At 54.9% G+C, this 16698-nt stretch overlaps 8 protein-coding genes across 8 annotated transcripts; 4 read left to right on the top strand and 4 right to left on the bottom strand.

The window, feature by feature from the left end:
- Positions 1-1177: 1177 nt before the first annotated feature.
- On the top strand, positions 1178-2029 carry E0L32_005970 (uncharacterized protein; the record flags this gene model as incomplete). Its single annotated transcript, XM_031140550.1, has 2 exons — positions 1178-1460; positions 1518-2029. 2 exons carry the CDS (start codon positions 1178-1180, stop codon positions 2027-2029), a joined length of 795 nt encoding a protein of 264 aa, XP_030995210.1.
- A 610-nt stretch (positions 2030-2639) lies between these two features.
- Positions 2640-4327, top strand: E0L32_005969 (uncharacterized protein; the record flags this gene model as incomplete). Its single annotated transcript, XM_031140549.1, has 4 exons — positions 2640-2763; positions 2849-3480; positions 3543-3776; positions 3857-4327. The coding sequence occupies 4 exons, from the start codon at positions 2640-2642 to the stop codon at positions 4325-4327; spliced, it is 1461 nt and encodes a 486-aa protein (XP_030995209.1).
- Positions 4328-4767: 440 nt separating this feature from the next.
- Positions 4768-6525, bottom strand: E0L32_005968 (uncharacterized protein; the record flags this gene model as incomplete). The annotated part of the gene is made up of 1 exon (XM_031140548.1): positions 4768-6525. One exon carries the CDS (start codon positions 6523-6525, stop codon positions 4768-4770), a length of 1758 nt encoding a protein of 585 aa, XP_030995208.1.
- A 470-nt stretch (positions 6526-6995) lies between these two features.
- E0L32_005967 (uncharacterized protein) lies at positions 6996-7901 on the top strand (the record flags this gene model as incomplete). The annotated part of the gene is made up of 3 exons (XM_031140547.1): positions 6996-7398; positions 7460-7689; positions 7758-7901. 3 exons carry the CDS (start codon positions 6996-6998, stop codon positions 7899-7901), a joined length of 777 nt encoding a protein of 258 aa, XP_030995207.1.
- A 198-nt stretch (positions 7902-8099) lies between these two features.
- E0L32_005966 (uncharacterized protein) lies at positions 8100-9020 on the bottom strand (the record flags this gene model as incomplete). The annotated part of the gene is made up of 1 exon (XM_031140546.1): positions 8100-9020. One exon carries the CDS (start codon positions 9018-9020, stop codon positions 8100-8102), a length of 921 nt encoding a protein of 306 aa, XP_030995206.1.
- An 858-nt stretch (positions 9021-9878) lies between these two features.
- Positions 9879-11240, bottom strand: E0L32_005965 (uncharacterized protein; the record flags this gene model as incomplete). The annotated part of the gene is made up of 2 exons (XM_031140544.1): positions 9879-10223; positions 10539-11240. 2 exons carry the CDS (start codon positions 11238-11240, stop codon positions 9879-9881), a joined length of 1047 nt encoding a protein of 348 aa, XP_030995205.1.
- Positions 11241-11627: 387 nt separating this feature from the next.
- Positions 11628-12443, bottom strand: E0L32_005964 (uncharacterized protein; the record flags this gene model as incomplete). The annotated part of the gene is made up of 1 exon (XM_031140543.1): positions 11628-12443. One exon carries the CDS (start codon positions 12441-12443, stop codon positions 11628-11630), a length of 816 nt encoding a protein of 271 aa, XP_030995204.1.
- Positions 12444-13635: 1192 nt separating this feature from the next.
- Positions 13636-16224, top strand: E0L32_005963 (uncharacterized protein; the record flags this gene model as incomplete). The annotated part of the gene is made up of 2 exons (XM_031140542.1): positions 13636-13940; positions 14001-16224. The coding sequence occupies 2 exons, from the start codon at positions 13636-13638 to the stop codon at positions 16222-16224; spliced, it is 2529 nt and encodes an 842-aa protein (XP_030995203.1).
- Between the last annotated feature and the right edge of the window lie 474 nt (positions 16225-16698).

Below are 16698 nucleotides of genomic sequence, written 5' to 3'. Positions count from 1 at the left end.
GTTGTTGCCACAGCACTCAATCAGATGTAGAGTACTATGAGCCGTAATGTCAGCCTACTTCCAGAACCAGTTTTGTTCGATAGGACAGGAGCGGCAATCGAGACATACTTGGGATATAAGCATTTGCCCTGGTACATCTTACAGGCATCCGTGGCCCCGCTGGTATCGTGCACCTGGCATGAATCCGATTGCTTTTGATTAACGCCGCTGATTCCGCCGTTGCTGCACCCGCAGTAGACGGTGGCGAGTGCCCCTGCGAACAGGGATGGCAGTAAGAGAACAGTGCCGAAGCGCATGGTATTGAATACAGAGTAGCTGTGTTGTTGTCGGTATCTTGTAAACGGAGCCAAACAGAAACTATGGCATGCTCCAGAAGCGAGAGAAGAAAAGAGGGTGTTATTCACTTCTATATACCTTTCTTTCGATTGCTGTCAACTGAACTGCCACAACATGCCAACGGCAAACGCCCCATAGCTATATCCGAACCCTGTTCTTCTTGCGCAAACTATTAGGGAGGCTGACCTATCGTAATCTCTGTTAATTCTGACCAGGTTCATCAAACCGACTGTAATCGGAGCTTTAAGCTCGGAGTGGGTAGCCAGAGCGGTGAAAGCCATTAGCAATCTCTGAACCTTACGATGACTACTTCCCGCAGGATTGCACGAACCCCTGGGCATCACTTGGTTTCCCCGCAGAATAGGCAACGATCTCCAGTGAGGCAAGTAAAGACAAGACTCAGATACTGCTCGAGCACTGTCCCACATGTTACGATTTGTGCCTTTTGTACAAGTCGATGAAGACAACCTGACATTGATCGATTCTGTCGTTATTGGTCACGTACAACAATCCCGTGACATCTGATTGTCGTCAATTGTCATTAACGCCGAGTTATTCAATTAAATCCGGTATGACCTGCAGTTGACCTAAGTCCGCTAGGAGCTGCCGCCTCGATTATTGAATAATTGCCTCCGGCTCCACTTATTCATGTATTAAATGCAATTATCAGATACAAGTAGAGTTCCGTTAGGGGTGTTGATACAGTCCGAGAGAGCATGTCGAATGTCTATAAAAAGGCAGAAATCCATCGGTGAATGATAATTATCGGCTGTGACAAGACGCAATTCACTCCTTCAAGACACTGCCCTTTCTACCCCTCGCATCTACGCAAGAACCAACAATGACTCCCAAGATCATTCTTGTCACTGGTGCCAATACCGGCATCGGATTTGAAACCGTCAAAGCCTTCCTCCAATCACCAAACTCTTATTATATCTATCTCGGCAGCAGGACCCTCGAGAAGGGTGCTGCTGCCCTTGAAAAGGTCAAAGCCGAATGTCCAGATTCAACCAACACGGTCGAGCTGCTCCAGATTGATGTCAGCAGTGATGAGTCGATCGAGAAGGCATTTGAGATTGTGAAGAAGGCCCATGGTCATCTCGATGTTCTTGTCAATAATGCTGGTAAGACCAATGTTGAATAGATCTTATAAAGGAGGCATTCTAACGTATGCTACTTAGGTGCCGCATATGACACTGAGTTCAAGCAAGGGACGATGGGTCTCAGAGAGTCCTTCAACAAGGCCTACGATGTCAACGTGGCTGGCACCAACGTCGTCACCTGGACCTTTGTCCCCTTGCTCATGAAGGCCAAGGAGCCTCGGCTGCTCTTCGTCGCCGGCCTGTCGCAGATGACCCAGGCTGCCGAGTCTTACTTCCCCGTGCCGCCGCAGCCAGCCGGGTGGCCCAAGAAGATCGACTTTGACCCAATAGGCTACCGCTGCAGCAAGACGGCCTTGAGCATGCTGATGCTCGACTGGAACCACAAGCTCAAGGCGGACGGGATCAAGGTCTTCAGCGTCAGCCCCGGCCTCTGTAACACGGACCTGGGAGGACTGAAAGGGAAGATATATGAAGAGATGGGCGCGACCCATCCCAGCGAGGGTGGGCAGAGACTGCTGCGCGTGGCCGAGGGCCATAGAGATGCTGATGCGGGCAAGATCGTGGAGAAGGTTGGACTTCTTCCATGGTAATGATTGGTTCTCAGAAGGGGTGGTCTCTGAATCAGAGGGCGGATTATTTAATTTCCCAGACCATAAACTCCCAACTGTGTGGACAGATTTTGTATTCTTGGAAGGTTGTTTCTGTCAAAATGCATGGGATTATCGACCAAGTCTGAGCAACCAACACACAGTTCGTGCTCTGTCGTCCAATCCGACAACCAACTCGAAGCCCAAGAGTTCAAATTGCAGCTATCCAGGTGATGGCCAGTATTGGCCGTCAGGGAACTGCCGAAAATCCGCAAAGCTGTTTGGCCAGAAACGGGAATAATGCCAAGACATTTGCCCACTTTAAAGCACGAGCCACCCACTGCATCAGAGCAAAATTCGGAGCAGACTTTCAGCTCAGGAAATGGCCGCCAAAACTACTTGCACACTATCGTCTGCCCATAGCAAAGCACGCGATACAGGCTAGCTCTGAGGTAACTTGGCCCAAAGCATTTTCCCTCGCAGGTACCCGTGTCTCTCAATCCCTTCTCATCTATGCGTGTTGAGTGAGGTGAGACCAAACTTTCCTCTCTCATACACGGAAAAAAAAGCGCCGGAAACCCCAGCACGTCAGTCCATCACCACTGCAGACAAGATGGATGCGTTTGCGCAAAAGTCGCAGGCCTTCCAGGACTGGTTCAAGTCCCTGCCGGGCGCGACCTTCCATGATCACATCAGGATAGCGGATCTGCGGCCCCGGCACGCTGGACGCGGCATAGGTAAGCTTAAAAGCCACACATACACCCGCCAAGACACTTCCATGAATGATCAGAGCTCACACACACGCGCCACACCTTAATGCAGTCGCCACCGCCGACATCGAGCCCGACACGGTGCTCTTCACCATCCCGCGCAGCAGCATCATCTGCGCCTCCACCTCCGAGGTCGTGAGGCAGCTGCCCGCCGTCTTTGCGCCCCCGGCCGACGCCACCGAGGATGGCGAGGCCGACGACGAGCACGAGGACCGCTCGCAGGACTCGTGGACCTCGCTCATCCTCATCATGATCTACGAGCACCTGCGCGGCGACGCCTCGCCCTGGAAGCCCTACCTCGAGGTCCTGCCCACCGAGTTCGAGACGCTCATGTTCTGGTCCCAGGACCAGCTGCGGCAGCTCCAGGCCAGCTCGGTGCTGGCCAAGGTCGGCAAGGAGGAGGCCGACTCGATGATCAGGAGCAAGATCCTGCCCGTCGTGCAGGAGCACGCCGACGTCTTTTACGCCGGGGCCGGCGCCAGGCTCAGTGAGGACGAGCTCCTGGCTCTCGCTCACCGGATGGGCAGCACCATCATGGCCTATGCGTTTGACCTCGACAAGGACGAGGACGAGGAAAGGGGCGGAGAGGATGAGGATGATGAGTGGGTTGAGGACAGGGAGGGCAAGACTACGATGGGCATGGTGCCCATGGCGGATATCCTGAATGCCGATGCCGAGTTCAACGTAAGAATGACAATCTTGACTATACATGAGACGCTTTCAGCTGGAACTGACTCGCATCACAGGCACACATCAACCACGGAGAGGACGCACTGACCGCTACCGCATTGCGCCCTATCAAGGCCGGCGAGGAGATCCTCAACTACTACGGCCCGCTGCCTAACAGCGAGCTTCTCCGCAGATATGGCTACACCACGTCCCGGCATCACCGTTACGATGTGGCCGAGCTGTCATGGGATTCGGTGTTCGCGTCCCTCAAGTCGCTCATCAACCTCTCCCCTCAAGAATGGACACAAATCGTACGTTCATGCCCATCACCACGACCCCTATAGCTCCTATCTACCGCTAGGCTTTTGTACTAACCTCCACCCACCTATAGGCCGACTCCATCGAACCCGAAGAGCTAGAGGACAGCTTCATCCTCGACCGCAACCTCGACGAGGCCGACTCCACGGGCCTCTTCCCCGCCGGTGCCGCCAGCGGCCAGCCCGCCGTGCTCACGGAGCTGCCCCACGAGATGGACGAGCAGGTCAAGATGCTCCTCAAGGCCGTCAAGCACGTCCGGCCCGAGTCCGTCCCGGACAAGACCCGCCGCGACGAGATCTACCTCACGGCCGCGCAGGCCGCCCTCGACGCCCGGCTCGCCGAGTACGAGACGAGCGCGGACCAGGACCGCGTCCTGCTCGACCAGGCCGTCGCCGCCGGGGACAGCCGCCTGCGCGACGCCGTCGAGGTGCGGCTCGGGGAGAAGGTCCTCCTGCTCGAGGCCAGGCAGCTCGTGGAGCAGAAGCTGCGGAGCCTGGCGGACCAGAACGGCGACGCGCGGGACGCCAAGCGGCAGAAGAGGTGATGTGAACGAACCTCGTTCGCCTTGTAGACGCTGCAGTTGTATCATTTTGATCTCCGGGACACGGGATAGATATGGATTGGGGTTGGTGATTTACGGTGACACAAAAAAGACAGGTCTAGATGGGAGCCGGAGTTACTTTTACCTACATACAGAGATACCACGCCTCAACGCCTGGTTTGGTCATAGAGTCAACGTTTTCTTTTGATATTGGTTCTCTTCAATACAAGCCTATAAACTTGCACTATCCTAACGCCCCTTGATGCGGATCGCGAGAGCAACTCTTCGCGTTTTGGTATCAGACCGCAACAATCCAGTGTACTCCTGTGAATTCCTCACACAATTCCCAAGCACCTTATTCTTCTCGAGAGAATACTCTTGAGAACCCGTACCAATCCCGTTCCGCCAAGACGCCAATCCAATCACCAAGCCTGTAAGTAAGCCTATGCCAACTTGGGTTTCTTCCGGACCATCCCAGCACCAAGCATGTTCACCTTTGGTTCCTCAGCTGTGGACGGGGCGGGATGGGACGAGCCATCAGTGTTTGGCTCAGCCCCGTCAGTGCTCTCCTTTCTCTTCTTTCTGACGAGTCCCGCACCAAGCATATTCACGCCAGCGCCGTTTTGACCTTGTCCTTCACTGCCCTCAATGGGTTTCTTCCTCACCAGTCCAGACAGGTTGTTGACCACACCTGCGGCAGTACCGCTGCCCTGCGCGGCCGGAGGCATCTCCATCTTCCCTTGCACGTCGAGCCCCCACTGCGACCCCATGCCAACCTCCTCGATCCAGCGCCTCGTGCTCCCAGCCGCCTTGTCCAGCGTGGCAAAGTCAAGCCTTAGGAGCAGCTCTGTGCACCGCTTGTAGTCGGATTCGTCCACGATCTTCTGGCCTCGGCCCTCGGCGGGCCAGTAGTAGTATGCTGACGAGACCGGGCGGTCGACGAGGTAGTTGCGCTGCCGGGTCTTGATGCGCGGTTGCCGAGGTATGATTGGACCTTTCAGGATCTTTTTTTTCTTCTTCTTATCCTTTGCTTTCTTCTTTTGTTCTACCCTGCCAAGGTCCGCCTGCTTGGATGGAGATCCAAACGTCTTCTTGGGACTGGACTTTGGTGTCGCGGAGCTGAGCGCATGTCGGTTTCTCGATGGCGTGCCTGGTGGTGCTTGATCCGGAGTTCCATTGGGCATAGGCGTTCCCCCAACACGTCCTCTGTTGACCTCAGCATCTTTTGGATCAAATACAACCCAGATGAAACCCGTCATCCGGCCGCTCGAGCACTCTTGTCGAAAGGACATCATTTCCCAGAACTGTTCCAAAGTCTTGACGCTCCTCCAAGCCCCGCTGTTCTGCTCCTTGTTCGACGCCTCCTCGTCCAGCTCATCACGATATCGCGATTTGGGATCGTCGGGGTACTTGGGGATCAGGCATCGCGGAGGTACCCAGTCGTACTCCTGGCAATAGTGAGAGATCTTCTCGAGGGGGTGGCCGAGAACCCAGTTGGCCGCGCTGGTCGCCGTGCGCGGTATGAAAGCTCGTGTCTCGTAATGATCGAGGCCCGGGATGAGCAGGTAGCCCTTAACTACCTGCCACGGCGAGCCTTGCTTCTGCTGCTGCTCTTCGAGCAGAGGGTCCAGCACCCGGCACCACCACTTGACGAGGCCCCTGTCGTCCAGCACGTGCTTCCCGCCATTCTTAATGCTGCCTGGGAAGAGGTACTGATCTTGCGCTCGAGCGAAAAGGTTGACGGTGGTCTGGATGCCTTTGCGACGGCGCTTGTCGATGAGGTAGGCGAGGAAGGCGGAGCTGACCTCGCGGATCGGAGATGGTGTGCCCTTGGGGAGATTCAGGAGGTGGAGGTAGCCGGTAGAGTCGGCCTTTGATACGAAGAAAATGCTCGAGTAGGCGGTGGTGAAGATGAAGATTTCGAGGGCGAGGACGATCACAGGGCGCCAATCAGCGTGCGGCTCGGAGCTGGACGGCTTGGACTCGGACTTGATCGTGACGGCGAGGAAATGGTTTTCGCAGTATGTTCTGTCTGGCCTCTGGTCGGGTGGAGGATGACAGAGCGCATCGGTCTTGGTCGGGGGTGTTGAGAGGTGGTAGATGCCGAATTGGTGGCCCTTAGGAAGGACGGACGACAGCTTCTCAAGCAGAGCTGCGCAGCTCTGCGGCTGCTTCGGCGCGACTGAGAGTGTCTTTGCCATGGCGACAGCTCCAATAAGGTTGAGATGGCTCAGAGAGATAAGAGATGTGGCATGGCGTGCTGCAGCAAAGCAATCAGGCAATGGCTGAAGTTTTGAAGTTGAGGCAAGGGATCGTCAATTGCTTTGTCTCAGCTTCTCTGGAGGTGTCCTTTGCGTCACGCTTCTGTCGCGTCTCTCCCAAGGACAGACACTAGGTACAGGTTCCAGCTTCCCCGCAAAGGTGCAGATGACGGCAGGTCTAGCACTAATTGAGCTAAATTGGCCCTTGTTTTACAGGGGACTAGCGATGCGACAGAGTAGCCCAGAGAGGAAAGTGGTCTCGACGCGCACAATGCAGTTATCTTATCGCCCATCACGTGGTCATGTGCTGAATTGGCTTTGGCAGAAAGGATCCGCAAAAAATATCATGAAGCTCTCTCCGAAGTGCTACTTCATCTACCAACGACCATTTCTCCGCAACTGCCGCAAAGATGGCGTCCACGGTCCCCAGGCAGGCATTCCGGATATCTCGAGTCGTATCGAGGCAATGCAAGGCCTCAGGATTGAGGCAGTGCACGCGCTCCTTCTCCACCACCGTCACCCGAAGAAATGAAACCCCCGAATCCCCAGCTGCGTCACCGTCCCAAGACCAGCCGCGATGGGCGTACACGCCCGAGGGCATGAAGGCACCCTTCTCGATTAACGTAGTGAAGGATCCTAAGCGCCAAATTTGGAAGGTCAATGAGGACCCGGAGAAGCTGGAGCGCATGTACGAGCGCCTGCTCGGCAAGGACGTGGCCCAACTTCTCCCCGACGAGCTGAAGTGGTTGGCCGTGACACATAAGAGCTTCGACGGAGGCAGGAGAGGATTCAACACAAGACTTGCGTTCTTTGGTAGGTCTCGCTCTGTCCTTCTAGCACTGCCCGATTCCAAAACTGACAGAACTTGGGACAGGGCGTCAAATCATCGCTCTTGAGGCAACTCGCTCGATTCTGGCTTCACCCGCCACTGCCGATGCTAAGCTTGAGGACCCGTACGGCCGCGAGCCTTTCGAGCATCCCGCGCTCGCCAATGTCGACAAGCTTGCAGTACACCAACCCCAGGATCTTGTGTCGAAGGAGAAGCTGTCACAGCTGGCCGCAGATGTTGGCCTGCACAGTGTCCTGCGGTGGAAACCACGGCTGGTGAGTCGCATGAGAGTTTTCGATCTGTTCTGGCGGAAGGAGATGTGCTAACGGGACTCTTTCGACAGCCCGAAAATCTCCAGTCGTCTGGTCTGACCGTCGTCCTTACCACCACCATGTTCGCGATCGTCGGGGCCGTGTCCCTGCAGACCGGCGCGGAAGTGGCCAGCAGAGTCGTCAGGGAGAGGATACTCAAGAGAATATCAGCATGAAGCGTTTTATTGGGCCCGAGAGCAACTGTAAAAATGATGTACAATACCTGTTGATCTAGACTACGCTATACCAACATAAACCAGGACCGACCGTGTCCGGCTTTCCTTAAGTATCCCAAGAAACGACAAACAAGAAGATCCGCTGCATGATAATGTACAAGAGATGCGATAGGCCGCCGCGGAAACACGGGACACCTCTCACCACCCGTCTTGCTTGAAGACCAGGTCTCGCAACTTAAGCGGGTTCTTGCCGACGACCATCCAGCCAGAACCCGCCCTGAGACTCCTCCCTTTGCCCTCTGCGAAGCGTTGATATTGAAAATTATCCGGCGTGCACTCCTCCAGGGAACATGACCCACGGGTGAACCAGGAGGGAGGCGTCAGCTCGAAATGCAGGACGAGAACCACCTCGTCGAATTTCCTAAGGGCGGTGCGCCCAAAGGCGGCGAGCATGGCGCCGGAGCCTTCGCTCGTGAAGCAGGCGGCGCTCAGCCCCGCGCGCTTCATGCCCAGCCTCTCCGACAGGGGGCCGTCGTATGCGTCGTAGCGCCTCCGCAGCGGCTCAAGCTCGAGCTGCTGCATCTCAATGACGTCGTTGAGCTTGCGCAGGCGCTGGACGTCAAAGTCGCCGAGCACGACGACCGTGTCGCGCTCCGGGTCGAGGTACAGGCCGTGCGGGCGGCGGTTGCCCTCGCCGGGCAGCGGGATGGTGACGGGGTAGCGCTCGAGGGCGACGGAGCGCGACTCGGAGCAGGCGTACAGCGCCGCCGGGTTGCGGCAGCTGCTCTTCCAGGGCGGCAGGGCGACGCTGCCCGGCTGCTTGTCCGGGTCCGAGTAGTGCGCCTTGCGGGTGTGCAGGACCACGACGCGGGGCTGCAGGGAGAAGTCCCAGATCCGCAGGCGCAGCTCGGCGGGCAGGTCCGGGAACAGAGTGAAGGTCTGCTCGGGGTCCTGCCGGAGTTGGTGATGTTGCTCGGCGGCGGCGGCGGCGGCGCCGATGCCAGTGCCAGTGCCAGTGCCGGTCTGCGACGACGGCGTCGGCGTCGGCGGTGGAGCCGTGCCAGCGGGGCCGGGCAGAGTCATGGTGGTAACGGTGATGGTCGCCGTGGTAGTACTCATCGTCTCTAGGGCGAAGGATTGCTCAAAGGCTGCATGCAGAAGGTGTGTTCGACCATCTGTTTCAGAGGTGTAAGTGTGTCCCTGTGCCTATTTGAGGTCCCTTGCAACATTTCCTTATACGGCGATTTCCTTCATGGGTGGGGGGGAGCCGCTTGGTTGTAGTACATGAAGTGGAAAGAAGCGAGGCACGGGAATGTGGGCATGCCCAGGTAGACCAAGATTTGGGCAAAGACGGCCCCCGGTAACAATTCTGCTCGCTTGGCTATGCGCGCTACTGCCAACACGAACGACACCAGTCCGTGATAGGGCAGCCGATGTCACCAGGGTCGCTTATTTTCCAAGTTCTCGAGCGCTCCACCAGTCAGCGTGACGGGGCGTGTTTGCACGTGGATCTTGCTTACGGAAATCTTTCCGGCACTTTCATGATGCGATTTGCCCATGATAAATCAATCAATATATCTGGGGAGGCTGCCATGATATGACTGGCACTTACGAGAAACACTGTGGACCAAGGCCTCCTGAAACCGCCGCGCAATGCGTTCTTCAAAGCATATTAACTATAACCAGTTTTACACCCTCTCCTGACTCGTTTGCTCTCCGTCCACCACCATGGAAATCCGGCTTTGCTTTGCTGCTTGTGTTGGCTGACACACAGCAGCTCCAGAAACTATCTGGACACACTCTTGACCTGCTCTTCAAACAGGCAAACTCGATCCCGAGAATCCCCTCCGTGAGAGACTCACATCGATGGGAATCTCAACCATAGACACGGGCAGCCTCGGCTCCTACGTCTCGGGGAATACCCCGAGCACGACCTCCTTGGCACGAGCCCAACACGCCGCCCGGCCCAGAATGTAACTATTCCCACCAGGGACCCGCCCACGCGTCGAGCGATGCGACATGAGCCCTCGCGACGTCGTCGACGTGGGCACTGGCGCCGGCAAATGGCCCCATCGTCTTGCCCAGCAGGATGGTCAGCATGACCGAGTTGGTGCCCCCCAGGCACTTGACGCTGCGCGCCGTGGCGGCCACGTCGTTGCTGCCCAGCACGAAATCCGGGTGCAGGTGCATGACGTTCAGGGCCGGCTGCTCGTGTGACACTCTAGTCCCTGCGTGACGTAGCGCTACGATCTTGGATGCCGCGTATGCCGCGACGGCCGGAATGCAGGGTCCGCCCTCGCCCTGCTCGGCTCTGACCATATCCTGTGGAGAAAGTGCTGATGCTGAGGTTGGTTGTTAGGACCGGAAATGAGGAGACCCTGGCATGTCTTACTATACGTCCAGCGATGACTTGATGAAACTAGATTTGAAACCTCATTTGTTCGGTATAGTTGTATGGTTCGATCACCGATGGAGCATGTGCCTCAAGAGAAGGTATTATGTAAAGGTAATGTAGGCAGACAGATGATTAGTTATTAGATCCAAATCCACAAAGAGAAGTCGCCGTCACCCGAATTCCAGAGCCTCAACGAGCCACCACAGAGCCGGACGTCAAGATCAATCATCACTTCCTCTCACATTGAGTCGTAGTGTTCCAACCTCATTCCGCACCAGCCGCATTTGAGTCCTCTCTGCTTCATCACTTATCCCGCTCAACTTCTCCAAGTCCCGCACATCTGACGAAGCCTGATCTCCGGCCCTAGCATGCAGTATGCCTGGCAAGCTCGACGACTTCCAAACAGGGCCGGACCGGACTTTATTGAACCATATGGTCCAGACTAACATCATGGCTCCAAATGCCACGAGTGCTGCAGGAAGTGATAGCCAAGGCCAGCGTACAGATACATAGGCTTCCCGGTGAAACGCCGTCCCGGGCACCAGGATCTTTGTCGAGTTCATGTCGCGAATATAACAAGTCATGCTCTGCGCGACCAGCCCAACAAGCTTGCCCAAGTCCTCGTCATACATTGCACCAGAGATGTCGAACCCCCCAGCGTCCTCATCGTCTAGCGTGGCATCTTCAGAGTAGTTTGTCACGGTGAACAGATCTTTCAATGTTTTCGATATCACCGTCACATCATTACTGCTGATGTTGTACGTTAGTCCGCTCCCGGAATCTGTCTGAATAGGCTCATAAGTGAGCATTGTCGCCATAGTGTTGGCCATTCCAGCGTAGCCCAGTCTCTGAGATGGTGGGTGTGACTGGAGTCCCATTGGTGACGTTGAATCCTGCATACGTTCGCTCACAAAACTCGAGCCTGCATTCGTGAGTGGTCCCATTTTGCTGCCAGGTATCGGTCTTTGATTCTTTCCATGTAGCAAAGTTCACCAGTCCTGGCTGCTTAAGACTCTGGAGATAAAAGCTCGCTGACGACGTGAGCGTCGTCTTCCAATGGGCTCGGACTCCACCATTTACGACTTTGGTGGATAGATTGAAGCTGCCCGGAGTGGTGATATTTTTCCAATTTACCGTACTGCCAGTATCCTGGCTAATGGAAACGGTGCATTGAGCAGTGACGTTCTGACAAGAGCCACAGACACCCAGTGTTGATATCTCGGGATAGGTACAGCTTCCTGTCGAGCAAGTGTAGGGCCAGCCCAACGGTCGACCGTAGACCCCCATCAATATTGCCCCTTGCATCCCCGGAGCTATGAGCTGGGCTGTTTTCATATTAAAGCGAGTTCGGGTCCGGTACGGCACGTGGAGGGCTCACCAGGTGTAGTGCGATAAGTCACCAGGCCAGAATTATAAGCTGGCGCCAGGAACGTGGAAGCAGAAGCCCCATCGTCTGGAGTTGTGCGTTCTGAAATGTGGATGATTTGCTGTGCGAAAGGGTCGATAGCAAGGGCTAGGACTGTCAGAAAAGCCAAAATGGAGCCAGGTAGTGATTCGAGCCGTCTATGCCATAAAAGTAATAATGACCCCCATGGCCCCCGGCTAGCACCGTCGAACTGTTCGAATCGAATGAGGCTATTCGGCCGACTCCCACTGAAGAGCATCCATTTTTGCTGGCTGGCACAGTCAGCCATTGGGAACACCAGTGAAGCTTTGGTGATAACGGCGAAAATCGAGATGAGCGAGTTAGGCTGGATAGGTAGTGTCCAAGATAACAGAGCCTTGCCGTTGACACCAGATAGAATGCCCACGATAACTCCGAGGCAAACCGTGCTCAATATCATGTTGGCAATCTCATATGTCCACGCATCATTCGCGCGACTAAAAGACAACCAGCCATGTTTTGGGCGTTGCGTTTCTGTGTATTCCGCCCGCGATTGACGGGAGCCAGGTGACTCAGGAGGTGATCCAACTCGTGTTGGCGACTCAGACTGCACGCGTCCTGGTGCCTCATTCTCAGAAGTGCTGGAAATTGTCCTGGCCGATTCATTGCTGTGATTGGAGCCGTACAGAGGAGGACTCCTTGGAGTACCAGGCCTCTCAGAGGAATGCCTCAACTCAAGAAGTTGAACGGCTGACGAGTTCATATCGGCAATTTTAGACTGGAGCTGACCAGTACTACTTGGGTGACCGAGTTTATGAGGGATATACCCAGACAACTGTGAATGAGCTTGAGAAAAAGGGGTCTGGGCAACGCCATGACTTTAAGGACGGGTGGGCAGCACCAACGGGGTAGTCTAACATGCAAGAGTGCTGTCACAACAGCTCCCGATGGTTACACACTCGTGCCACAAAGTGACACACGAAAATGCTTCTCGCTCGTTCTAGGTTAATCACCACCTGAGATAGAAAGTGGCGGCTTAGTCTAGGCAGACCGTTGAGAGACCTGTGGTTACGGTCAACAAGGCAACCAATGATGGTGGCGTGCTTCAATGCCTCACTCGCCTTGTAGCCGCCCAAATCTCTGCCATATATGCGATTCAGTTCTCTACTCTAGAGAGAGAGCTTCAGCCGTATCAGGTAGGAGCTTCTGCGTGCTCGTGTCTTCTTATGCTGTTCATCGTAATATATTGGTCTTGGACCTTTGTCAGTGCTTGGCCCTCATGTCGTCACTGCCTGGCGCCTACATATGCAGAATTCAACCGATTCCCATCACTCCAGGCTGCCCGTGGCATCCCTCGATGACAGCCACCATTATGCGACTAGATATCTAGCCAAAGGTTGCAAATCGATTCCTACCCTTTTTCTAGGTTCCATGGCTTTTTGCTGTAGCCTAACAGTTCAGGAAGCGCCCCCCTTCTGGGCGCAGCAGCTTTGGGGTAGCACCGAAACAGGAATTGTCAAGTTGATTCCTAATGATGGTGTGCAGCTCTGAATTTGTACTGGATAATCGGGTCTTGGCATTTTGATTTTGTGACGCCAGCTGAACCTCATCGATCATCAGGCTACGGCCCCCAGAATCTTGACCGCGGCGGCAAGCCAATAAAAATATCACTTTCTGTCAGAAATGCGCTGGCAAGGCCTGATACGACAGTGCAGATGGCTCTTTACCGCCCAGTTGACATTTCACAGCCTGATCTAAGATTAGCCGGCGTTCGATTCGCAGCGTGAGAGGTAGACGTCTTTCTTGGCCTGCCCTGCGCATCATTACTATAAATCTCCGCTTGTGTCCTCGCTCACCTCCCAAGAACAATCATTCGCACTTACCACACTGTCCTCTCGCCCATTAATCTTTACCCTCTTTTCCAAACTACCCTCCGTCTTTCCCTGCATGTGAGCATGAACCACACAATATCAACCAGAACGGTCAGATCCCTGACCTATCGGATTGACGAAATTCCATGCGACTATAGCACCCCTGAGGAATTACTGAAATGCTTTCACAGCGATGATAAGAGTCGCGTAATCATCAGGTCGTTCGTCCCAAGCATCTCGGATCCGGACGGCAACGAGCACACCGCGACAATCGAGTATCAATCAGAAGGCGTTCCAAGGCTTGATGCCGATGCCAATGGCATCGAGCTTGACAAGGACTTCTGTGGCTTCACTCCCCTGAATGAGACAGAAGGGAACGTGGCGGCAGAGTATGCACCCTCCAGGCATTCCGTGGTAGCATCTTCGACATACTAATCAGAATCAAACAGCATCATTGCCGTGACAGGGTTAAGTGGCCATGCTTTCGGCTCGTGGGTCAACTCAAGGGGCCAGATGTGGCTACTCGACTACCTACCCAAAGATCTCCAACAGAAAGCTCGCATACTCATCTACGGATATCCTTCAGCTCTCCAGGGCAGCCGCAGCCAGAGCTCCCTCGGCGACTATAGCAATTGTTTCATGCAAGATCTGATGGGCATCCGCAGTCACCCAGCCATGCACGACAGACCTATCATCTTCATCGGCCACAGCCTCGGCGGTTTGATTATCAAGAAGGCCTTGGCGGACCTCAAACCGCAGATTCTATTAAGACTTCCTGTGAGGTCTATCTTGTTCTTTGGCGTTCCTCATGGAGGTCTCAACATTAAGGCATTGCAAGTCATGGTCAAGGGCCAACCAAACGAGAACTTGATTAGGGATCTTCGAGTCGACTCAGCTGTTTTGGAAGGCTTGGCCGACAGCTTTTCTAGGATTGCTAACTCCATCAAGATCTACTCTTTCGTGGAGAATCACGAAACGCCTACCGTCGTCCAAGTGGACGGCAAATGGCAGCGAGGCGGCGAGCAAGAAATGATGGTCAGCAGGCAGTCTGCTCGGCTGCGCTGCGAGACCGAGACCATACGCCCTGTACACGCAGACCACTCGCAGATGGTCAAGATTCGAAGAGGCCAGAACGGGCCCTACCCCTATATAGCCAACATTCTGAAAGAGGCACTGCAAAGTGCCCCGGAGAAATGGGAAAACTCCCAGCAATTGAAACAAGCCTTTCCAGCCGGCGAGCCTCGCGTCGGCAAATCTCGATTGGGCAGTGTGCCGGAAAGCTCTTCCATCACTATGGACGATTTGGCTGCAAAGGTTGGGGATATGTGGCAGAAAAAGGTTTCTTGCCCCCCCGAGCCTAATCCAGCACAAAGTCAGAAACTAGACTCGAACGAAAGTGAGGGGGAGCTGCTACTAGCCTCCAATCGGCTTCGTTCTTCGAGCCCGCCTCATTCCCGACCGGCGTCCGCTGCCAGTTCTAGAGACCCAAGACAAGAAGCTTTGGCTCCCGATGACGATGACGAGCTCGACGAATTCATGTTCAACGAACTCACCCAGCGAGGTTCCCTCACAGACGCCTTTTCTGCTATATGCCGCCAAGCCCAGGTCTACATGGAGGTACGAGATTTCGAAAGCGCGGAAAGAACATGCCATGTCCTCCTTGATCAGCAGATCTCGGAGGGAGCCTCGCTGGCAGACGACACGGTTCAGCAGACCATGGAGATTCTAGCAGATGCGCTCGATGGACTCGGGAACTCACAAGCCGCTAACGAAGTTCGGCATCGAGCATGGCTGGCCAAATCAGACGTTGGGCAGCAAGCCAGTTCGTTGCAAGATCCCCCATCATCTGGGAGCTGGCCGTGGGCCAGCCTTCCCACGCCAAACGCCCCCGGCTTCCTTGAACCTCCGTTCCAACCCACCATGAGATCCCTTCCGTCTTCGTATTCTCCCATGTACTCCTTCATACCGTCTCAGCCAACGCCATCGACTACTCTGGTTCTGCCCACATCTAAGTCTTGGGACAAAACCTTTGCAGACGTGGAAGATGTTTTGTACTTCCTGTCAGTCTCCACCGAAACGGTCCAGAAGGGTCCAGATATACTTGTGCTTGACTGTGAAGATGACGGCTGTGTCATGCGCCTTTCCGCTAGGCCCAGTCCAGGCGGCCTAGCCCTGCAGCTGGACTCGAGCGGCATCACGCTGCCAAAGCATGTGGTCTCCAACATTCAGCGGCGGCTCGCACCTATGCTCATCGGAGAGCGCGTCCTTGTCTCCTACATTGGGATTCCAGACCGCCATATGGCGCCGCAAGACGTGCTCATGTCACACGAAAAGGTGCTGAGGCGACTCGATGTCGAGGTTGGAACTCTTGAGGGGTCTTACACTCACGCACGGCACCGGTGTCGCGCCAAGAAGGTTCGTGTGTTGGGCGCCAATAAGAAAGTATCATTTCACATGGTACACGACGTTTTGGATTCCCCTGATGAGGCGGTCATGGCGGTAACGTTCGAATGGATGGAAGGGGACAAGGTCTTCTTCTCTGAGATGATGACCACCCTCAGTAGTGAAATATTGAGCGTGAACCAGAGTCTTCCATGGGCCGCTTTTGGTCAGACGCAGCCACCACCTTTATTTACTCCAGGTGTGCCAGGACTTGGTGCTGGTTTTGGGTGAGGGCTATATCGGCAAGACGTGGGCTAAACTGTCGAGTTCGTGTCGCGGGCGGCATGGCTCTCGGCGGATTATTCCGGATGGCCAACTTAACTGTTAGTTGATATGGAGGGTTGCTTTTACGGGTTCAATGTGTTCGGCGTCTCTTAAGTACTAGGTATGAGAAGATTTACATTTCTGAGTGACCCAACATCATTCCGCAGACCAGACGCCATTCGATCGAGTACTCGCGGGCCTTCCCGAACGAACTATGACAGTCTTTCAGAAGTAATCACTGCTGTATCAGACAAAACACAAGCACGGACTGAACAACTAAAGGTGAATGGTCATCCATACGACAACGATCTGGATCAGGCCTCGTATTGCTCTTCTGTATTGAGCCGCCACCCATGAAAAGCCCCGCCATTTGCAACCCCATTCCTAATCAACCAAAACTAAGTCGGAGGCCCACATCTTGGACCACCCCCCCTCCGGACC

The sequence above is a fragment of the Thyridium curvatum genome (assembly GCF_004353045.1).
Source record: "Thyridium curvatum strain D216 chromosome Unknown NODE_33_length_396248_cov_80.180210, whole genome shotgun sequence".
NCBI classification, from domain to species: domain Eukaryota; kingdom Fungi; phylum Ascomycota; class Sordariomycetes; order Thyridiales; family Thyridiaceae; genus Thyridium; species Thyridium curvatum.
Note: the sequence above shows the minus strand (reverse complement) of the source record. Positions and strands in the feature narration are given on the sequence as shown.